The 24703-nt window shown below is 29.4% G+C and overlaps 2 protein-coding genes across 2 annotated transcripts; both read right to left on the bottom strand.

Annotated features, from left to right (window-relative positions):
* Window positions 1-143: 143 nt before the first annotated feature.
* Window positions 144-5291, bottom strand: LOC101205705 (cyanogenic beta-glucosidase). The gene is made up of 13 exons (XM_011661814.2): window positions 5102-5291; window positions 4901-4970; window positions 4742-4800; window positions 4512-4587; window positions 3449-3526; window positions 3239-3326; window positions 2243-2576; window positions 1999-2114; window positions 1608-1825; window positions 1157-1188; window positions 960-1065; window positions 761-863; window positions 144-548 (listed from the first exon to the last, which is right to left on the bottom strand). Exons 1-13 carry the CDS (start codon window positions 5201-5203, stop codon window positions 377-379), a joined length of 1554 nt encoding a protein of 517 aa, XP_011660116.2. The 5' UTR covers window positions 5204-5291; the 3' UTR covers window positions 144-376.
* Window positions 5292-10665: 5374 nt separating this feature from the next.
* LOC101211820 (beta-glucosidase 12) lies at window positions 10666-15386 on the bottom strand. The gene is given in 14 exon segments (XM_031880441.1): window positions 10666-10856; window positions 10859-10995; window positions 11167-11269; window positions 11362-11467; window positions 11559-11590; window positions 11743-11960; window positions 12149-12264; window positions 12406-12739; window positions 13633-13720; window positions 13860-13937; window positions 14617-14692; window positions 14838-14896; window positions 14996-15065; window positions 15177-15386. Coding segments are annotated over 14 exon segments (1599 nt in total). The 5' UTR covers window positions 15279-15386; the 3' UTR covers window positions 10666-10776.
* Window positions 15387-24703: the final 9317 nt, after the last annotated feature.

Below are 24703 nucleotides of genomic sequence, written 5' to 3'. Positions count from 1 at the left end.
AATTTTAAAATATAACACAATACACGTGAAAGTTTTTAGTCTTTTACCAATTTTTATGTTGTATATTTTTATGTTTTTTTTTGTTTGAATGTCATTTATACAACTAGTCTAACAATCATAATAATAAGAAGAAGAAAAAAAGGTGAAAGAGTAAATTAAAGTAGATTATATATTCTCAATCCAAACAACACAGTAGCTCTAGGTAATTTATTTTATTGACCCAAAACATTGAAATAACAAGGATTGCAATATCAAAAACAAAAAACTACCCATTACAATATAATGCCTTACGAAATAGCTTTATTATAATGCCTTGGCAAATAGCTTTATTATAATGCCTTGGCAAATAGCTTTGATGTGGTTGTGAATCATCTTTTCAACTGCTTAAGAAATGAGTGAACCACTTTGACGAGAGTTTTGGGATTCGTTCCAAGGTTTTGTCTTTGAAATCAATGTAGGTTATTCCAAATCGCATAGTATATCCTCTTGACCATTCAAAATCGTCCAACAATGTCCATGCAAAATATCCTTTTACATTTACTCCAGCCCTACAATATATAATACATTCCAAAATATATCATTAGTTAAGCAAATATAGTTTGTGTCATTTTTTAAATGAACTAAAATATCAACGAATATAGTAAAGTATCATAGTTTATCATCACTACGGTTTGTGTCTATATCTATATATCCTGACATATATAATAGTCTGCTATGATCTTTTAAAAAATAAATTGTGATATTTTATTTTGTTACTTACTCCATTGATTCATAAAGTTTAATGAGATGTTGTTGGTGGTATTTAACTCTACCCTCATCCATGAGTAATTTCGCAACGTCGGGACTATCATAGTCAAGATATCCTGTATTTTAAAAAATATATTAATAACTAAGATTATTATAATTAAACATCAAGCATGTGAATCTACATATGTGTATAGTAAAATTAGTTGTAGTACCGTTTTCTGTAATGTAGATAGGTGGATCTTCGTAATGATGCTTTATATGTACCATAAGATCTCTCAGTCCTTGGGGATAAACTGCAAGCCAAGAATCTTTACTCACCTACAAAATTAACAAATCATTAATATGATAAAAAATAATATTGCATGAATTTAATTAAAAAAATTAATATAATTCAAACAACATTGATTACCTTTGGACCAATTGAAACCCCATCTCGATCGGCTACAATTCAGAAACAGAAATGGGTAAAGTCAAAATAGAGAGAGAAATTTAAATGTGTATGAGAAAAATAAATGTAAAAATAAAATATAGATAAATCTAACGTAATTAATTAAAAAATTAATAATAATTGATGGTCATTTTAGAAATAATAATTAAGGATATAACAATATTTTTTTAAAAAAAATTAAATATAGCAAAACTATCGCTGATAGACTCGTATTGCTGATAGATTCGTATGATATATCAGTGATAGGTCAATATTTACAACATAGTCTATTTGTGACTATACCTATATCATTAATAGAATTTGACAAATTTTGCTATATTTGCAATTTTTTTAAAATGTTGTTATATACTTAATTATTTTGAATCTAATTGCTAAATTTACAACTATTCCTAATTAAAGTATAATGCATTACTTGAAACATCGGCATGGGGATCAGTCACTTCGCTTGGTTTGTTAGGATCAACATTAGGATTATTTTTTGCATAGTTCGCTGTGTAGTAATTGATTCCAAGAAAATCGTAAGACCCTTTCACCAAACTAACTTCATCATCTGTGAATTTTGGCAATCTCTCCTTCACAAGTTCTCTCATGCTGTCTGGATAGTCTCCATACACCAACGGATGCAAAAACCTATATAATATATAGCATAAATAGTTTGAACAAAATAAGGTAATTCAATCTCTCTATACGTATCTATTTGAGTCTTAAACTTTTACTATGTTTATAAATGCTTTTAACAGTTTTATTATTTAAAACTATTAATATGCTATGTAAAAAAGTTATATATTAATTATTTTACTTACCAACCAAGTGAAAAATCAAGAGCTCGAGATGCAGCTCTTTTGTCATCCTCATGATTTGAATTTGGGACATACCAATCCGTATTCAATGTCACACCAATTTCACCATTTTGATACTCCTACAAAAATCATATGAGAAAATGGTCAAAAAATATGTAAAATTTTTAATAAATTATAAAATTTTGAGCTCTTAATTAATTGAATTGACCAAAACCAAATTTAGGTAAATACGAGGGAGAAATAGTACATATTTAGACTTGTAAAGTTTAACCGTAGCAGCATGTGCGAGAATTTGGTTGTGACCAACAATATATGGTTCAGTTCCAGGATTTCCCTCGAGTTCACAGTCTAACTGTTTCCAAAAAAATCCTCTTCGTGGCACAAGACCAACATGTGGTTTATGCTCAGAATCTCCACAAAGATAATCTAAATGTTTCGAAGAAGCCCCTCTGCCGGGTGCAAATAGCCCAGTTGCATAGCCATATGAGGCAAAGATATATTGCTCGTTAAAAGTGATCCAATGTTTCACTCTATCTCCAAACTCTTTGAAGCAAAGCTCAGCAAAGTCTCGATAATCATCTCTGAAATCAATAATAATATTCATGTTATTTCCTTTCCTTGAACCACACGTTTCTATTTTAGGATCTATAATATGTATTTTTACAATTTCTTTGTTCTATTTCAGTAACTTTTCGATAGACTCTGGTCTAATGATTTAGCCAAAACTTTTAAAACAGAAAAAGAAGAAAGCAAAGCTTTGGGATATATTTACTTTGAACATATTTGACAGAGGAGAAAGTTGGGTTCAAACAAAAATGGTTTGGAAACAAATATGATATTATTATTAGGTTAAATCAAACTAAAAACTTTATTATATACTGACCACCCTTATTAAACATCTATTTAAATATAGTAATAGTTAATTAGGATACAAATATATAGCTATTTAAGCTTAATTTATACATTAATCTTTAATTAATCATTATGATTATTATATACCAAAATGAATATGTATATCAACTAAGGACTTATCATCAAGGATGTTTAAAAGTCAAACATCTCATTTTACATATTATTAACTTAATTAAAAGGAGAGAGAAACAAAGAAAAAGAGGAATGATTTTTGTTTTTAATAATAGTAGGGGAAGTATTTTGTTATATATATAAAAATAGTAATATTAATACTATAAATATATGTCCATCATTGTTGATTTAAAAAAGAAAAAAGAAAGGGTATACTCACATTATTTGTTCGGACAAGAAGCCCAAATATTCATCTTCTAAAGCTTGAGGAACATCCCAATGAAAAATTGTTACATATGGTTCGATGCCTACAAATTAATTACAATTCCAATTATTGATTAAAATTATGAAGTTAATTAACCCAAATCATTGGATTAGAATAATTAATTAGACCAAATGAAGTATTTAAGATGTATAATAATACAACAACCTTTTGAAATGAGATCATTGATGAGTCTATTGTAGTAATCAATTCCTTGTTGATTCACACCACCAGAAAGCTTTCCCGCTACGTATTTTCAAAACATTAACAAAACATAAATTAATACATAAGTCATTCTAAATTAAATTTATATACATGCAAAATATAAATATAAAGTACTACAAATTAAGATTATCTGAAGGTACTAAAAAGTTAACTAAACTCTTAATATAGATGAGGTTTAAAATGTTTAGTTTTATAACAATATAATAAAGTTACTAAGTTTCTCGTTTAGTAATCATTATTTTTTATAGACTATTTAAACCAAGTCTATAGTTATTACTTCTACCCTCAAGTTTTTTCCTTTTTTATTAATTACGTTTTATCCGTGATTTAAAAACTTAAAAAGTAATAGTTTTTAAAAAAACTATTTTTGTTTATAGAATTTGTCAAAACATATTTATATATATATATATCTATATCTACGCACCTGCAAAATAGCATAGTGACAAAATGGAGAAGAAACTAATAAGAAATATGAAATTTCTAAAATGATTGATCAATGATGTATGCTTTAATTGATGCATTTTGTTTAGATTAGATAAACAGTATTATAATTCTCAAATTTTATAAGATATAGAACACAAACATGAATATACGACAAAATTTCACAATACACCATTATTAAAAAATTAAGATACAAATTTGATGAAGATGTGTTATTTATTATTATCTTTTAAGATATATATAAATTTGACATAAAAAACATAAATGCCAAGTTATTTGACAAACTACCAAAAAAAAAAAATAACACTTTAATAAATTTTATTCTAATGGCCAGTCTAACTCAATATACTTTTAATCTAAATTAAATTCATCCCAAAATTAAGTATGAAAAAAATGAAATTAACTAATTTAAGATTAAAAAAGACATTAAAAAAATGTGTGGGCCATTAGGCCGGGCAATGTGGTAAAAGTGAGCATTAGGGTTATTTTTAAAGAAAATACCAAAGTTGCCAAGAAATCTGAAGGTAACTTTTTTACATATGTTAAGTGATACTTAAGTCCTTACTTGGCAACACTCTCGACCAAGAAATCGAGAATCGGTATGCATCGAAACCTATTTTCTTGATTATGTCAACATCTTCCTGTATTGTGTATACGAAAAATAATTAATCAAATATAATTTATAATGCACATTTTGGATGAATAGTTCGAGTAGTTATAAAGATAATTTTAAAAATTGTGGTCTGCCAATTTTTTAATTTTATGTACTGCAACTACAATATAAATCTCACAAACCGGGTATCGATGGTATTGATCAACAGTTACATCTGCATTACTGCCATCATCAATCCTATCTGGAGTTCCACAAAAACAAACATAACTTACTTCCTCATTTATGTATTCTTATTTTTTCGTATTGAAAGAGCTAGAGAGAGAGGAAGAAAGATGAAGAACCAGGGTGTAGATGAGTAAATGTATCCCAAATACTTGGTGTTCTCCCATACTCAAAAGCAGCACCTTCATACTGTTACAATATATATGTATACACATATACGTACGTACGTACATATATATATATATATGTGTTAATATTATTAGTACATTTAGAAAATCAAAGAATAGGAGTGAAAAGAAGGAAGTGTATTTTTACGGTACTTGATAAGCAGATGATGCAGAACCAAAAACAAAGCCTGGAGGGAAGGTGCTTCTCCTAATTACAGTGGGAATGAAAGAGGAGTCTGGAGCCTCTTCAGCCATTGTAAATAGTATACAAGGATAAGGGAAAAATACGTGAAAGAAATTAGAACCAAGAAGTTAAGAAAAAACCCTTATTATCCTTCTTGGCTTTAGTTCGATTGGTGAGATACTTCAACTTTCTGATTGGCTTTTTATAGCAAGGCCAAGCTGCAAGCTACTGGATGGGTTTCTTTTTTTAATTATTATTTTAACATACATGTGTTTTGAAATATTAAAATAAGATATGTATAAATACACATATATGTAAAATATGATATATATAAATACACATATATGTCATGTGTCATGGGCGAATATTAAAGTATGTAAGTTTCGGGATGGAAGCAACGAAAAAATTAATTATTAGATTTTATTTCGATACTTCAACTATCTGATTGCCTTTTTATACTGAGGCCAAGCTGCAAGCTACTGGATGGGCTTCTTTTTACAATTGTTATTTTAACATATATATATATAGATATATATAAATATGTATATATGTCATGTGTTTTATGAAATATTAAAATATGAAATATATATATATATATATATATACTCACATGTATGCCATGTGTCACGGGATTATTAGAGATGGATGCGACACAGAAATTCAATTTAATTCTTACATGTTTTTGGTTGGTTCTCAAACTCTTAAGTATGTGTAGGTTATAAAATAATATAGTAATTAGATTTAAATCCAATCCAATCCAATCGTTCAAAGTTGTAAATATAGTAATTAGATTTAAAATAATTAATTATAAAATAATATTTTAAAAATTGTAAATATAACGAAATCTGTCAAAATTTATCCCGAATAGAAATCTATAAAATAGATCAGGTAACAAATATTGATATATCACTCAAATCTGTAAGAGTCTATCACTATTAAAAGCTTAACAATGACTTTCTATTACCTGTAGACATAGCTATATTTGTAATCTTTTAAAAATATTACTACATGCTAAATAAATATTCTAAAAATTATTATCCATATATTATAATTATCCTTGTTAAAATTTATTTTGTCAAATTTGTTCTAAGTCTTTTAATAGTAAAAAACTATTTTAATTAGCAAAATTTTTTAAAATATTAAAAATATCACATTGGGTGGAAAATCGAGATAGATTATTATATTTTAAAATATCACTATTTTGGTGTAAATATTTAGTTGGTTTTATCCTATATTAAAATAGTCATTTAATAACTGAGCATTTAATAATATTTAATAGATTTCCCCACATGACATTGAACATAAGAAAGAATAAAAAACCCTGCCAAATCTTAATTTGTTTTTTTCTCTTTGAGAAAACAGGTTGGATTTGATTAAATATATTGTTAGCCGATGAGATGTTGAGTGCAGGTAAAAATTTAATACTTTCCCACATAAAAAACGAGTTTTCGTACATTTTTTAAGTTATAAAATTTAGGTTATGTTAACGATAACATTGATTAATCTTATGAGTTGAGAGAGATGGAGAGATAATATTTATAATAATAATAATAAATAAATAAAATATTAAATAACGTACGTGGGGACCTTTTATTAAATGACGTGTAATTGATTTCCTAACTTGTATTAGCTATCCACTTGCTTTTCTTCCCATTTTTATTGGTTTCGTTTATAGTTTATGTCTCATATTACATATTCTTTATAAACTCATATTCACATTCTTTCATATTTTTACATAAATATAATCGTTCAATTCATTATCTCTTCTCTTCTACAAGTCTACGTGTTATCAATCGTTTAAGTAAGTGATAGTTCACGATAAGAAGAGTCGCTTGTAAATTTTAACGTGTTAATTGTGCTTTTGTGAATGCTTGGATACCATAAGTCACTAACTGCCCGAGAGGGAAAGTAACTAGAACTTAATTAGCATGCATGAAGAGGAGTTTTACCTCTTTGCGATAGTATTTCTAGCCTTGGGATCCTGAAAGAAGAACAACTGTGGATAATGGTCACTGAGAAGTAACCGTCCTTAATCACGAAATATTATAAGATGCATAAGGTATTTCTTCCATATGTAACTCACTTGTCATATTTGGTCACATAGATCTCTGAAAAGCAATTATGTGTGACATATATGTATTTGAGAGAAGCATGTCTTAATCACAAGTGTGTCTTAGCAAGTTAGATCGCGTCAAGATTATCTCTCTACTTATTCATATGATACCACACGTGCATTCCTGCCTTCTTTTTCCTAATGCAGGTTAGACAAATGATTTTATCTTTAACTAAATTCTTACATTTTTTATTCTTTAATTCTTCCAACGTGCTTAAACGAAAGAGTGGAATCGAGAACTAACATCTAAAAACAATTCTTTGTGTTTGACCCTAAATCACCCAAGTAAACCTACTGTTTTGCTTGCACTTAAGCAAACAGTAGGAAACTTGTATCCGACGAAGACTCAGGAATATAATCACGCAATGAAGAGTTACAATGTGAGCATCTCACATGCTATGATCATACCATATGGCCCATCGCCATCGGCAGATTTAGTATAGGCCCAGGGAGGGCTTGAGTCCCCCCATCAACTTTATTATCTTTATATAATATGTATAACAAAACCAATTAAAACTATTAAGTCCAAGAACTAAATTGAACAAATCAAGTTTTAGACGTCGTTATCGGGGAATTGATTTGGGCAAAGCATTTGATTTTGGTGAATCACACAATTAGTCAAAAATTGCGCGAGAAGGCTCAAGGTACCGAAGTAATTTGTGATTGCTTGAACCAACCCCAAAATTAATGTATCTTTCTGATGATGACCTAGAGAAATTCCAATGGATGCAGTTGGTTACAATTGAAAATGAGAACCTCCATAAAGTCATCAATAGAAGTGTCCCAACATGGAGCTAAGGAAGAGCACAATTTCAATTAACTGAGCGGCAAGGACCAAGAAAGATCATTTCAACATTGCGAGGAATCATTGGGAGCAGAGACTTATATTGCAATGATCAATCAGGACATTGAGAGTCATGGTGCAAATGATCAATGTAGTTTAGTAGCAAAGAGTTAGGAAGTTATGCGGAGCAGATGCGATGAAACTATGGTTCCTCCTCGCCAAGGATAAAAACATATAAACACACCTGTAACGTATAATATTTCCATTTATTTTTTTATTTTATTTTTATACCCTTAGTTCAGCATGCATGATTTCTAATACTCTTATACCGCTGCGAACAATTCTTTTAATTTTTTTTGTAAAGCCATTTTTGTACTTTTTTGTTGTCACTTTTTGTATATCCTTTAATCTCTCATAAGGATTAGGTCACACCGCGCAAACTTAGGTAGACTTTCATTCGTGCACAAAGTAGGAAGCTAGATTACATGGGAAAACGGTGAAATCTTTAGAGGTACGAAGCATCAAATCAAATCCCTCAATTTTAAACTTCCAAGACGTAATGAACATGTCGTACCTCGAGCCAAGAGCAGTCACTCAAGTTCTTCATATTAAACCACCAATTCATCCAAAAGCTTAAGCTGGTGGTTAAAGGCAAAATTTAATTATATATCACCAACACTCCCCCTCACTTGTGGGCTTGAAATATCTGAAAGGCCCAACAAGTGGAAATTGATTTTAATTGGGGAGGAAACGACAATGGAGGGGCTCCTGCTCTGATACCATATTAAACCACCAATTCATCCAAAAGCTTAAGCTGGTGGTTGAAGGCAAATTTAATTATATATCACCAACACTTCACATCACAATTAATTTGACAAGACATTAACCGTTTGGTAACCACTCTCTTAATCCTAGTTAAGAAGATCTATTTAAACACTTCAAAACTCTGAGTCAAAACATTTAGCCCAACAGAAGTCACGAATCCACTCATTATATAATCGTCAAAGCTCTACCATTCAAAAAAGTTCTTCTTCAATGTTCTTCATTGTATTGCCATCGTCTTCACCAAGAAATGTTCTCCTTACAAAATCCCTCTTCAGGTCATCATACTACTAATAATCAGTACTCCTCATTCTCAATGCCTAGAGAAATATGGCTACAAGAATAAGGAAAGCGTGAGAGGATGGAGAAGGCCGAGATAGGAAATACGGGAGTAAAATAATATGTAAGGAAAGAGGCAAAATAAGGTGAAAAGATGGACATGAATAAAAGAATATGTAATAAGAAGAACGATGAGGTGCGACAGAAGGTTAATGAGGATGGAAAAGAGTATCTTCCACTAAAAAGGACTTTCTCTCTTGCTGTTGAATCTCAGGGTTGAAAACAAGGGCCCGCGAAAAAACTATTCAAGAGACTCGGGCCTTGGAAGAAAGAATGGAAATGAAGGAGATGGAGAAAAAGCAGCATGGGAAGTTGGAGAATCAAGCAGTGAAAGAACTACTGTCATGGGAGAACAGTTGTTGGGGAAAGAACAAATCAAGAAAGTCAGTCCCAAGGGCGAGTTTGTTAGAAGTTGTGTGGGCCCGTAGATATTTTATTTGTTCAGTATTATCTTCTTCTTGGTTAACGTGTCAAAAGGCGTTCGTTTAAGTAAATTTTTTAAGAATATTTTGTTGGGACAAAGATTTTATTTGAGTCCTTTTTTAAAAAATATATTTTCCTTAAATATTGATGATTTGCCTTTGGGTTATTATTCGCGTGTACGAATTTTATACGTTATGCGATTCATTCTGCAATATTGAGAGAGACGTTGTTGCTGTGTAAGAAGATAGAAAGTGAGAAACATTTTCTCCATTGAACGGTCAGTCATTCACAGAACCCGAAGCACGTGTAAGTTCCCTCAATGGTGTGATTTGTTGTTGGTACTTGTATTTGATATCAATTTGCTAATATTATAGTATTCAAAGTTCAAGCTTCTATAGTACGATGATTTAAAGAACTTCCGTATACGCCTTGATGAACGACGTTATACAGGGGGAGATCCTGTAGATTACTACCTTAATCTATTGTTTGATGAGAAACATGATTCCGAGGAAGATTTTGGTTAGCCAAATCTATCTTTGTAGTAGATTAATGATAGTGTTACTTGCAATAATATTGTATCACTAATAGTACTGAGTGAAGAAGTTCAGTATGAGACTCTGTACTCATAATCATAATAGTTTGATTATGATTTATATATCAAAGAAATAAAATCTCTTATGTCAGATCAATGACTCCCTAGACGTAAATATTGTATCATCGAACTTGGTTAACAATGTCTTGTGTCCCTACACTCTCTACTTATTGTTCTGATTGTTGTATCCTCTACTATTAACTGTGGGTTCATCTAAATAACTATTGTTGATTGTTTCACTTATTTTTATCATAACGCAACAGACGTGGAGGTTTTTAGTCTTTTACTAATTTTTGTGTTGTATATGGAATTATTTTATCCATGGGTTGTATATTTTATTATTTTTGGTTTAAATATATCATTTATACAACTAGTCTAATAATAACAATAATAAAAAGAAAAAAAGAAGTGAAAGGTAAATTAAAGCAGCGTATATATTTTCAATCTAAACAACAAAATCGATCTAATTTATTTTATTGACCCAAAACATTAAAAATAACAAGATTGCAATATCAAAAACAAAACAACATTAATGCCTTTAGTTACTATAATGGCATTTAGGAAATAGCTTTTAAGGGGGACTTAGCAGATAGGCTTTGAAGGGGTTGTGAATCATCTTCAACTGCGTAGGAAATGGGTGAACCACTTTGATGAGAGTTTTGGGATTCGTTTCAAAGTTTTGCTTTTGAAATCGATGTATGTTATTCCAAATCGCATAGTATACCCTCTTGACCATTCAAAATCATCCAACAATGTCCATGCAAAATATCCTTTTACCTTCACTCCAGCCCTGCAATTAATATAACATATTCCAAATTATATTATTACTCAACGACAATAGCATAATAGCAAAGTATCATAGTTTATCATAATTATGGTTTGTGTCTATCTTGACAGAGAGTTTAATAGTCTATTACGATCTTTTGCAAAATAAATTGTGATAATTTATTTATTTACTCACTCCATTGATTCATGAAGTTTAATGAGATGTTGTTGGTAGTATTTAACTCTACCCTCATCCTTGAGTAATTTTTCGACATCGGAACTATCATAGTCAAGATATCCTGTATTTAGAAAATACTTTAATCAATAGGATTATTATAAACATAGAGCATGTGGTATCTATATATGTATATAGTAAAATTAATTGCAGTACCGTTTTCTGTGATGTAGATGATTGGATCTTTGTAATGATGCTTTATATGTATCATAAGATCTTTTAGCCCTTCTGGATAAACTGCAAGCCAAGAATCTTTACGAACCTACAAAATAAACAAACCATTTAGTAAAAAAAAGAAAATTGCATAAAGTTAAATATTTAAACAAAGTAATGTAATTCAAACAGTGGATTACCTTTGGACCAATTGAAACTCCATCTCGATCAGCTACAATTCAGAAACACACAAATGGGCATATATAGTCAAAAACAGAAATTTAAATGTGTATGGGAAAATTTAAAATAAATGTAAAAGTAAAAGATATATAAAATTATAAGATCGTTTTGATGTAAAATTAAAATATATAGTTGATGAATTACTTGAAACATCGGCATGGGAATCAGTGACTTGGCTTGGTTTGTTGGGATCAACATTAGGATTATTTTTTGCATAGTTAGCTGTGTAGTAATTGATTCCAAGAAAATCATAAGACCCTTTCACCAAACTAACTTCATCATCTGTGAACTTTGGCAATCTCTCCTTCACAAGTTCTCTCATGCTTGCTGGATAATCTCCATACACCAATGGACGCAAAAACCTATATAATATATAGCATAAATAGTTTGAACAAAATAAGGTAATTCAATATCTCTTTACGTATCTATCTGAGTCTATCATTGATAGAGAGTAAACTTTTACTATGTTTATAAATGCTTTTAAAAGTTTTATTATTTGAAACGATTAATGTGCTATGTAAAAAAGTTATATATTAATTATTTTACTTACCAACCAAGTGAAAAATCAAGAGCTCGAGATGCAGCTCTTTTGTCATCCTCATGATTTGAATTTGGGACATACCAATCCGTATTCAATGTCACTCCAATTTCACCATTTTGATATTCCTATAAATACCGTATGCGAAAGTAGGTTGAAAGATATGTAAAAGTTATAATTTACTTCAACCAGTAAATTATAAAATTTTGAGCTTTTAACTAATTGAAATTAACCAAAATCAAATTTAAGTAATATGGGAGAAATATTACATATTTAGACTTGTAAAGTTTAACCGTAACAGCATGTGCGAGAATTTGGTTGTGACCAACAATATATGGTTCAGTTCCTGGATTTCCCTCGAGTTCACAATCTAACAGTTTCCAGAAAAACCCTCTGCGGGAGACAAGACCAACATGTGGTTTATGCTCAAAATCTCCACAAAGATAATCAAAGTGTTTGGAAGAAGAGCCTCTGCCGGGTGCAAATAGTCCAGTTGCATAGCCATATGAGGCAAAGATAAATTGTTCGTTAAAAGTGATCCAATGTTTCACTCTATCTCCAAACTCTTTGAAGCAAAGCTCAGCAAAGTCTTGATAGTCATCTCTGAAGTCAATAATATTCACGTTATTTCCTTTCCTTAGAAGTATATGTTTCTATTTCAAAATATATAATATAACTTTACAATTTCTTTCTTCTATTTTAACTTTTCGATAGACTCTCGTGTAATGATTTAGCCAAAACTTTTAAATAGAAATAGAAGAAATAAAGCTTTAGGATTTTTACTTTGAACATATATATTTGACAGAGAAGAAAGTTTGGGTTCAAAACAAAAGTAGTTGGGAAACAAATCTCACATTATTATTAGGTTAAATAAGACCTAAACTTTATTATAATTGACCACCCTTGTTAAACTTCTATTTAAATATAATAATGGTTAGGATACAAATATAGCTATTTAAGCTTAATTTGTTAATTAATCAATAACTAATAACTAAAAAAGTTTTTCTGCACCAACAATTGATTATTATCATTATTATTCCAATATGAATATGTATCTCCTCAACTAAAAACTTATCATCAAAGATGTTTAAAAGCCAACCATCTCACTTTACATATTATTGACTTAATTAAAAGGAGAAAGAGAAACAAGGAGGAAACAAGAGGAAGAATGGTTTCTTTTTTTAATAATACTAGCGGAAATATTTTAATTTGTTACACAAGGTTACTAACTAAAACTAGAAGAATTTTTAAAAATAGAAAATTTTATAAAATACTTCTAATCGAAAATTTTATAAAATACTTCTAAGTTATAGCAAATTCTATCACCGAGAGTCATCGATATACTATAGTGATAGAAGACTATTATTGATGAAATTTAAAATTTTGTTATAGCTTATAAATATTTTAATTTATTTTGCTATTTAAAAAAATATCCCTTAATACTATAACATATGTCCATTATTTATTTAAAAAGAAAAAAGAAAGGGTATACTCACATAATTTGTTCGGACAAGAAGCCTAGATATTCATCTTCTAAAGCTTGAGGAACATCCCAATGGAATATTGTTACATATGGTTCGATGCCTACAAATTAATTACAATTTCAAATATTGATTAAAATTATGAAGTTAATTAACCCAAATCATTTAGTTAGAATAATTAATTAGACCAAAGCTTTTTAATGAGTCAATGAAGTATTTAAGATATATAATAATACACCAACCTTTTGAAATAAGATCGTTGATAAGTCTATTGTAGTAGTCAATTCCTTCTTGATTTACACCACCAGAAAGTTTTCCCGCTATGTATTTTCAAGATGTTGACAAAAAATAAATTAATACATAAGTCATCTTCAATTTTATATATATATATATGCAAAATCTAACGAACTTCAACTCAACCTTATCTAAACGTATAGAAGTTAACTAAACCTATACAAGTGAGTTTTAAAAATTTTAGTTTTATAATTATAAAATCAAGTAATGAAGTTTATGTTTAGATAACTTTTTTTTAAAATCAAATTTATATAATCACTCCTCCTATCTCTAACTTAGGTTATTTACATTCTATCACTAGTTTAAAAACTTAAATGTTAATTGTTACATTTGTTTTTCTAAAATGAAATTTGCCAATACCAACACATGTATATATATATATATCTCTACACACACCTACAAAATAGCATAGTAACAAAAGTTAAAAAAAATTGAGAAGAAACTAATAACAAATATGAAAATTTTAAAATTAGTGATCAACGATGTATGCTTTAGTTAGAAACTTACATGCATTTTGTTTAGATTAGATAGCTAATACCAAAGTTGTTGCCCTTAATTAATGCTTTCTTTATTATCATAAAAGTGTTCAGCTGCCAATCCAACCAATGTTTTCTTCATAAATCCAAATTCTTTAAAAAAAAAATTAAATATACACAAACTGAAGCTAACTTTTTTACATATGCTAAATGATGCTTAAATCCTTACTTGGCAAGACTCTCGACCACGAAATTGAGAATCGGTACGCATCAAAACCTATTTTCTTGATAATGTCAACATCTTCCTGTATTGTACACCAACAATAAGTAATCAATATAATAATGTATATTTTCTATGGATAAATCAAGTAGTTAATTAACATTAAAAAAAATTGTGGTTTGCCATAATTTTTTAATCTTATGTACTGCAACTATATAAAACTCACAAACCCGATATCGATGGTATTGATCAACAGTTACATCTGCATTGCTGCCATCATCAATCCTCTCTGGAGTTCCACAAAAACAAACATAACTTACTTCCTCATTTATTTAATCTTATTTCTCGTATTGAAAAAGCTAGAGAGAGAGGAAGAAAGATCAAGAACCAGGGTGTTGATGAGTATATGTATCCCAAATACTTGGTGTTCTCCCATACTCAAAAGCAGCACCTTCATACTATTAAAATACAATATATATATGTATACGTATACACATGTTAATATTATTAGTACATTTAGAAAATCAAGGAATAAAAGTGAAAAGAAGGAAGTGTATTTTTTATGGTACTTGATAAGCAGATGATGCAGAACCAAAAACAAAGCCTGGAGGGAAGGTGCTTCTCCTAATTACAGTGGGAATGAAAGAGGAGTCTGGAGCCTCTTCAGCCATTGAAAGTAGTATTCAAGGATAAGAGAAAAATATGTCAAAGAAATTAGAACCAATAAATTAAGAAAAAGCCCTTATTATCCTTCTTGGCTAAACTTTTGGTTGGTGAGATACTTCAACTTTCTGATTGGCTTTTAATAATGAGGCCAAGCTGGATGGGTTTCTTTTCTTTTTTTTCTTTTTATTATTATTATTATTATTATTTCAAAATAAATAAATATATATATATAAAAGAGAAATTGTATTATAGATGACAAAAATATTTAGAAAAAAACCGCTCATAGCACCTCTTCTTTTTATATTGTAAATATGACAAATATGACAAATAATCAATTATATCACACGGCTTTGAGAGAACTATAAAATAGTGATCCACTTTTAATTTTGTCTTTTTTACAATTTAAAAAATGTAGTGACGTAAACTTTATTATTATGATTTTTTTTTTTTGGTGCTATTTTTGCAAAAACTCCCCATATAATATATGTGTTTTTGAAATATTAAAATATGAAATATATATACAAAAACACATATGTCATATGTCATAGAATATTAAAGTATATATATGTAAGTCTAGATATGGAAGCAAATGAGAAAATCAATTATTAAATCTTAGATTTTCGATTTATCTTAGGTAGTAGTTGGTTCTCACGACTTTTAAAAGATATATGAATGTATTTATCTGTATCCAAACTATTAAATATAGAAAAATATTACAATACACGATGATAGATTAAAGGTAGAGGATTATATTTATGTATTAGAATATTTTGGTGTAAATATTTAGTTGGTTTTGTTATATTTTAAAATAGTATTAACCATTTAATTATATTTAAAAGTTTTCCACGTGATATTGACCAAAAGAAAGAAGAAGAAACACATCTACCAAACCTTTGTTTTTTTTCTCTATCAGAAAACAAGATGGATTTGATTAGATATATTGTTAGCCGATGAGATGTAGACTACATGTAAAAATTTAATACTTTTCCAGATGAAAAACGAAGTTTTCACATTTGCAATGTTAAAACTGTATTATAATAAAATTTAGATTATCTTAATGATAATTTTGATTAATCTTAGGAGTTGAGGCAGATGGAGAGATAAAATTTATAATAATAAATGAAAATATTAAGTAATGTAGGTTAGGAACTTTCATCAACAATGGATGAAATTGCATCACAACTTTTATAATAATAATCGGTATTCATTACTTGTTATCTCAAATCTAATGATAGATGGAGAAATAATTAAGAGGATACATTCTGAAATTTAGGTTAATATATTGTTTTGATGGATGGTTGATCAAGGAGATTAATTTCTTCTTTTAAATTTGGATCGACTGAATTAGCTGAATCACACACCATCAAGAATAGTTTTTGTGGCAAGTTTGAAATGAATATAGAGAGCATGTGAATTTATCAAACAAACTATTTCCAACTTGAGCTAATAGAAGGTGTGTTGAATTATTTTAAATTGAAAATAGTGTAAATTGCATAAAAGTAAATTTGAGGAATCCAATATTAAAAAAAGTCTAGCTTAGATTAATTAAACGAAATTTTTGTACAAGTATTTATTTAGGGATAGTTGCAAATTTAGCAATTAAATTCAAATTCATTAAGTATATAGCACAATTTTAAAAAATTTGTAAATATAGCAAAATTTATCAAAATTTATCGATAATATAAGTTTATCACTGATAGACCATGTTGCAAATATTGGTCTATAACTGATATACCATATAAAATCTATCAGCGATATAAGTCTAGCAGTGATAGTTTTGCTTAATTATTATTGCTAAAATAGTCATCCATTGCAATTTTCCATTTATTTATGCGATTACTAGATTCAAAGGTTAGGCTTCACCTAACCAAACCAACTGGAAAAGCTAATAAATTTGTCATAAGTAACTAATTGATAATCTATCAAATCTATGAGATGGATACAAAATTCAAATTTATTGAAGTCGTAGGAGCACCGCAGTGTTGCGAGGTAAATGCTAATTTGGCTTCTTTTCTTCATGCTTTACCCCGGGTTGATGCCTATTGACTTTCTTTTCACTCATTTTAGCTCCAAAATGACATCAACATCAAATTCTACCCTCCAAATCGTCTAAACTTACAAAATAGTCGAATAGCAACGTAATGATACTAAATTAAAAGAGATTAAATAGCACACATTTTCCATCCTATATCAATGGTTGTGTCATTTTATTGTCTAATTTGGTCAAATAATTTTAACCATTTCTATCTATTTTTGTAGAGGTGGTAGCAAAGGTCAAACTTGAGAAATTTTAGAGTTTCTCAATTAACTGTTTTAAAGCTCAACGTAACCAAAGGGAATAGAAATTGGTCCATTTCAAGAAAATTAAATTTCACAAAAATAGACTTAGCAAATTAAAAGTGAATAATCATAAGAAAAGACATAACCTGAGTTATTACGGAATGGATTAGAAAAGCTAATTAAGTAATTAGTCTAAATTGAATTGATGAAAAGCATGCAAATTCAAAATGTCTTAAATTGCAATAATTAAGGTCTAGGATGACTTTAAGCTGAATATTTAATTTTTCAAACACCAAATTAAAGTATTTGTTTGATTCAATCTATGTGGATTAGGGCAAATGTTTATCTCTACCAATTTGAAAGCTAACCCAACCAAAGCATAGGGGGTGCAGCGACGTTCGGGTGCACGTGGGTTGTCTATCAATCTTTGAAGCATCGTGACGCTCCCATTTGCACGCTACTATATTCAAGAGTGCCAGGCAAGGCAAGTGTTTGGATCGGATCATTTTACGCAAAATTTAGTTTTACTTTTTTCAAACAATTACAAATCCTTCATTGATTACCCTCGGGTTTTAAACAATTTAACTGAGAATTTCACGTGTTGATCCCCATGTTCGACTTGATCTTGTCACTAAGACCATTTTATAGTGGTGGTCACAATTTAAAATATTTGGTATGGATCTGGACAACGAAATATGCTTGATCAGTCGACACTCTAAACACATTGACTACTCTCGACCATACAAATTAAAAAATGCTCCTTCATAGGCAAAAGTTATAGCTCATCCAGGATGAGACGGAGTTACATATATGGTAATCATTTGAAAAATTAATCTCTTCAATCAACGATGTTACAAAAAGAGATTAATTCTCTTGTGATCCAATCTTATATAAATTTATTGCACTAGATACATTCACTTACAATGTCTCTAATATAGGAGCTAGACTCTCTACATGACCGATTTGGGTTTACATCATTTATAACCCTTACATAGATTAGATTGCATCCATAGAGTTATCAGAATAAGACTCCAACATTTTGTCCATTTACTATATAGATCGCACTCCAACAAATTTGACATTTATTCATAGACATAAATTCAATTTCTTTGATGGCTAGGACAAAAGACCATAAAAAAAATATATGGAATAGGAGAGAAAAACATTATTAATTTGTTTATTGATATTCTCCCACTTTTAATCCTCAGATAGATCATAGGGTAACAAACATTTGTAACTAATACTTAATAAAGAAAACTGTTGTAAATGGATAACAATTTATAAATCGGATATTTAAAGTGTTTCACACCCCTTTATTTTATTTTGCAAAATATATCACCTTTAAATTAGTGTATAAAGTATATTGAGTGTATCTAAAATATCAAATGTACTAAACATATATTAGTAGTATGTCAAATGTACCATGTCTGTCAAATATATAGGTGTATCAAATATATTACGTACTTATTTTTTCTTGACAGATTATGAGTTGAGCTTGTTTTTTTAATCATTTTTGTAAAAAGAAACAAATGTGAAGTAAAAATCTAACTTTTAAAACTTATTTGGTCACATTTACCCAAAACGTCAAGGAGTTATATATTATAAAATTGAGAATTTGATTAGGTTTCCACTTGCCCTCGAGGTTGGTCCACTACTTGTGTGATTTATCTTCGATTGATCATAGTCTTGGATTGCAGAGACAAAATTCCAAAAAACGCACCTTCGTAGAATATATATATATATATATGTATATATTTAATAGTTTTCCACATGGGATTGAATAAAAAAGGAGAAAAGAACAGAGCTATCAACCCCAAATTTGTTTTTTTTCTCTCTGAAAAACAAGTTCGAGTCAATTATTGAATAACGAGATGAGATGTGAACTTCATGTATAGACTACATTTAATAAACTTTCAGACATAAAAAATGAGTTTTCACATCTGAATGATGTGAACGCTCCAATATTCTTAACTTGTTGACCAAAGTGTATTTATTATAAAATTTAGGTTAGCCGATCACAATTTTAATTAATATTCTAAGTTGGGTTTTTTTGGACACAAAATATATATGGGGAGAATTAATTTTCAAAGAAAAAGAAAATTATCTTCTTACATAATCTTGTACTCTTATTCTTATTGTTAATTGATTTGAAGATAAAACTTATGTGTTTATCTAATATTGCATCAAACCCTATGGAGGACATATGGATTTATTCACCAAAAAGTGAAATCCCACCTAAAAGAGGCATCATGTCTTGAGTAATATGTTGAGGATCTCGTTAATAACCACAAAGTATCTCACAACTTTTTGAACCAAACATGTGTACTACTTTCAATCTCAAAGTTAATGACAAATGGAGAAATAAAAAGTGTATGCATTAATGGAGGCAGAGACTCGTAGAAGCAAGGGGCATGGTGTTTATTGCACTTTAGTGATATACCCGTATGCCTTGAGTCGTTTGAAATCATTAGCCAAACTATTTTGCCTTTGAAACCTCTAATCTTGTTAACCTTCTACTTTTTTTTTACTTCAAATAATATTGGCTTTTAAGTAGAATTTTATATCTAATTTTGGATCAAACAATTTTAATCATTACTTTAGTGGTGACACAAGTCGAACTAACTCAAGAAATCGTAAAGTTTCTCAATTAACTTTCTTACAACTCAACTTATTTGAAGAGGTGGTTGAAATGGTTGATGGCAAGAAAATTAACTTGCACACAAGTAACAGTAATAGTAGTAGTGGTGGTAATAATAAGAGCAATAATATAGTAGCAGTAATAATAATGAAATGTAAACCCCACTTTTTCTTACTTGGTACTATTAGAAGGCTAATAGGTTAGTTTGACCTTGGAGACTTGAGAGATCAAGTTTATTGAAAACCTATCATTAATAAATATATTGGAAACAAGAAGAAACAAAAGTGTGGTTGTCATTAAGATAAGATTAAGATTGAGGGAGAAAGGGTTGGAAAATTGTGGAGTCGACCAAGTAAAGGGAGAATTATAATTGGAATTTAATTATTAGAAGTTATAAATCTCAAAAGGAATTTAATAATTTAAATTAGGATAATGTGAACGAGATGATTGAGTACATGGGGAATTACTTCTGATAATAAGAAAAGGAAGTGTGTGTGAACAAAGAATTAAGAAATTTGAATTATGTGTTCCTTGAAACCTACTTTGATTTGTTTTTTCATAGAAAACGAAATAGGTTTGAGGGTTAAAATGAGATATGTGGTGCTTACCTAAATGGGAATTATAAGGTTAGTGAGCAATTGAGGTCAAGGGAAGATTGGAGTTAAAACTTGGTGTTGAGCTTAAGGACTAGCAATTTCATTAAGTGCATACATAACAACAACCCTACATTGGTCACAAATAATAGCTAGAGAAGCTTGAGTTGAATTTCCATGTTTTATGAATAAAATGAGGACTGAATGAGTTAGTTTAAGAATTACCTAAGTTGAGCAATAAAAAGGATAATTATCTAAAGTTGGTCGTAAAATTTCGACACCAACTTAGGCCTATTTGATAATATTCTCATTTTTTGTTTCATGTTTCTTGTTTTCTCTTTGTTTTAGAACAAGAAACATAAATATATTTGATAATTATACATGTTTCCTATTTATGAAAACAAAAACTTGTTTGATAATCATTTCTTGTTTCTTGTTTTTGTTTTTCTATTTTTTATTTTTTTTGTAACAATGTAATAGAATAAAGAAGATATGTCAAAAAAGTTATTATTATATCAAAAGTTTATGTTATATAAAACAAGTAATTTATATAATTAATAACGAAGTTGTATTCTATCTTTGATATATATTGCACAAATTTATGCTATTTGTTTTAAATGATGGCAATATTTAAATTTTCAAAAATATATTACAAAAATATTTATAAAAAACTTGATTAAGAAAAAACAAATGTTACATAAATTTTAAAAAGTTATTTTATTTTTAAAACAAAAATAAAAATTTTAACGAATTTCAAATTTACTAAAAATAAAAAACTCCAAATTTAAAGGTTAATTTTATAAATATAACAAAACATTCAAATATTTACGACGTGTGTAACAAATAAAAAAATCCATGAAGTCAACCATTTTTTTAATAATATTTTAAGTTTGCTCTTCCTTTCCACTTCCTTTTCACTTTCTTTCTTCTCTTCTTAGTATGCAATTGTTCTTTTTCTTTCCATCTTCTTTTTTATCTTGTTCTGCAATTTTTCAATTAATCATAAATCTTATATTATTATTTTTTTAAAGTGTTTATTTGGTTCAAGATCGTGTACCAATTATAAAAGATCTTGGTACACGATCTTGAACCCAAGTCGTTGGAATATTTGGTACACGATCATTTAAATTTGACTACGAAAATCGTTGAGATATTTGGACACAACCATTTAGATTTGGTACATGATCATGTACCAGGTATAAAATATCTTGAGAAAAAAATTGTTAGGATATTGGTACACGATAGTTTAAATTTGGGTACACGATCATTTAGATTTGGGTACATGATCGTGTACTAAGATCTATATTACGTGTGCGAGTGACAAATTAATCGTGTGTTGACTGAGCATTTTTTGTATTTTTCATTGTGGGTTTGTGAACTTTTTCAATTTTCAAAATTGTTGTATACAATGTAAATATTTTGTCGGTTTGTTATATTTTTAAAAAAGATCCAAAATTTAAAACTAAGATAGTATATAAAATCACTATAATTACAAAATATGAATTTCAAAATGAAAAAAAAATTATTAATAGAAATTGAAATTAGATACATTTAATTTTGAAACATTTAAAATAAAAAGTTCAAGTAATATATAAATATTCAAAATTAAAAGATAAAAGAAACATTTCCAAAAAATAATTTTAAAAACAAGTTACTAAGAAGGTGAGAATTTGATCCCACGACCGAGTGTGTGGAGAAAAATTAAGCAAGCACCTGAATGAACTGAGATGAAGACTATTTAATACTTCTTTTTGAAATGGATATATATATGTGTGTATGAGAACGGAACCGGAAGAAACTATTCTCCATAAGCCTGATGTCCATAAAAAGAGCTCTTAGTGAGGAAGCTAATTCTTGGTATCCCAACCTTACATATTGAGTTTGATACCTTCTTGGAGAATATCAATTAGTAAGGAAACAAATCAAGGCTTCACACAAGAAAATCAATCAGTGTTATACCGGCCAGCAAAGTTCTTGAATTCCTCCATATGGACTTGATGGTCCTATGTAGCTGGTAGAAAGTTTATGAGGAAAGAAATACATTTTTGTGCGTGTAGATGATTACTCACGTTTCACTCGGGTCGGGTTTCTCAAGGAGAAGGCATACACATTTAAAGTCTATCGCGCTCTATGTCTACAGCTCCAACGTGAACAAGAAAAAAGTATATATTATCCGCATTTAGAGCGATCGTGGATAAAGAAGTTTGGAAACGCAGAGTTTAACGAGTTTTGCGGCTCAAAAGGGATTGTCCATGAGTTATCTGCTCCTATTATACCTTAGCAGAATGGGGTTGTGGAATGGAAAAATAGAATGTTACAAGAGAAATGACTAGAGTCATGCTTAATGCTAAGAAACTTCCATTATATTTCTGAACAGAAGTCTGAAACACAACATGTCACATCCACACTATAATTGCCCTATGCCCCGGTACAACCAACACCAACTATAAGCTCTAGAAAGATAGGAAATCTAAAGTGAAATACTTTCATGTCTTTGGAAGTGTCTATTATATCTATGCAGATCGAGACTTTCACAAAAAGTAGGATTCCAAATCAAATGAAGAAATCTTCTTAGGCTACTCAGCAAATAGTAGAGCTTTCAGGGTGTTTAACAAACACATTCATATTGTAACAGAATCTATCGATGTGGTTATCGCCCTTTAGCTAGCTTTTAAGTAAATAGGGAAGATGTTGATTTTCATCCTAACGTTAGTACTAATGTTCAAAGTGCTCAAATAAAGCTAGTTTGTTACTCCTACTGCCACTAGAATTCGTGATGACTCAGGAGTTATTGAAAATACAAATCACCATGAAGTTGTTCCTATTATATCTGATGTTTGTGCTCCATCCACTTGCGTTCAAAAAATCATCTTTCTAACATTATAATTGGTAGTCTAAATGTGAGAGTTACAGGCCATAAGAGGGATCAGATTGCTTATGCCAAAATGATTGCCTACATTTGTTACACATCTTCTTTTGAATCCATTAATGTTTCTAAGGCTCTAAAAGGTGAATTTTGGGAGAATGCAATGCAAGAAAAGCTTGTTTAATTTGAAAGAAATCAAGTTTGAGAATTGATTCCATGGCCTAACAATGCTAATGTCATTGAAGCTTAATGGGTTTTTAAGAACAAAACAGATGAAAGTGATGTGGTTATTAAAAATAAGGTTAGGCTTGTTGCTCAAGGGTATGCTTAAAAATAAAAGGAGTAGATCACTTTAATAAGACCTTTGATCTTGTAGCTCATCTGGAAGTCACTCGTCTGGTAGATGTTGGGACGCCACTGTCTTGAAATACATAATGGAGGAACAACTGGACTACAACATGGCATAAATGGGCATTGATTACATTAACATCAAGGGATGTTTCTGGATTTTGGTTGTGCTAGAAATGATCGAAGAACGAATCATGGTATGAGATTCATTTATTGATTTTATGTCAGATTTGAAGCTGGCAAAGAAGTACTCGACAACATGAATCGTGGAGGCATTTTTACACTGAAGTCCAACCTTCCTAAGACATTGTGACCACTATACGACATCCATAATGCATTGTACCATAGCAAAGTATAGCAGGTGATTGTGAGATTTATTATTGTTGTAAATATTTTGTGTATGACAACCCACTCCTATTTTCGAACCCTAACCTCATATAACATCCCCATATTTTGTAGATAATTAGCAATACAACTCTGAGTTAATAGAGCCTTATTGTAATGAAAAAAAATACTTATGCGGAGCATATATTTTATTATTCTTCATTCATACTCAAATTTTCATTATTCAAAGTAAAACAAAGTTAGGTTTTAAAACTAGAGGCAAAGTTACCTTGAGATCAATCGAGATTTAAAACAGAAAAGATTAGGTATTACAATTCGAGGCAAAGTTATCATGAGATCGATCGAGATTTAAAACAAAAG

This window comes from Cucumis sativus, chromosome 1 (genome assembly GCF_000004075.3).
Source record: "Cucumis sativus cultivar 9930 chromosome 1, Cucumber_9930_V3, whole genome shotgun sequence".
Taxonomy (NCBI): Eukaryota; Viridiplantae; Streptophyta; class Magnoliopsida; order Cucurbitales; family Cucurbitaceae; genus Cucumis; species Cucumis sativus.
Note: the sequence above shows the minus strand (reverse complement) of the source record. Positions and strands in the feature narration are given on the sequence as shown.

Excerpts from the sequence above, each read along its gene's own strand:
- LOC101205705 (XM_011661814.2), bottom strand. The coding sequence starts at position 5,203 with ATGGCTGAAGAGGCTCCAGACTCCTCTTTCATTCCCACTGTAATTAGG. Across the intron at positions 2,577-3,238 it reads TTCTTGTCCGAACAAATAAT|AGATGATTATCGAGACTTTG; the intron begins GTGAGTATACCC and ends TATTGATTTCAG. Across the intron at positions 1,826-1,998 it reads CTTGATTTTTCACTTGGTTG|GTTTTTGCATCCGTTGGTGT; the intron begins GTAAGTAAAATA and ends TATATTATATAG.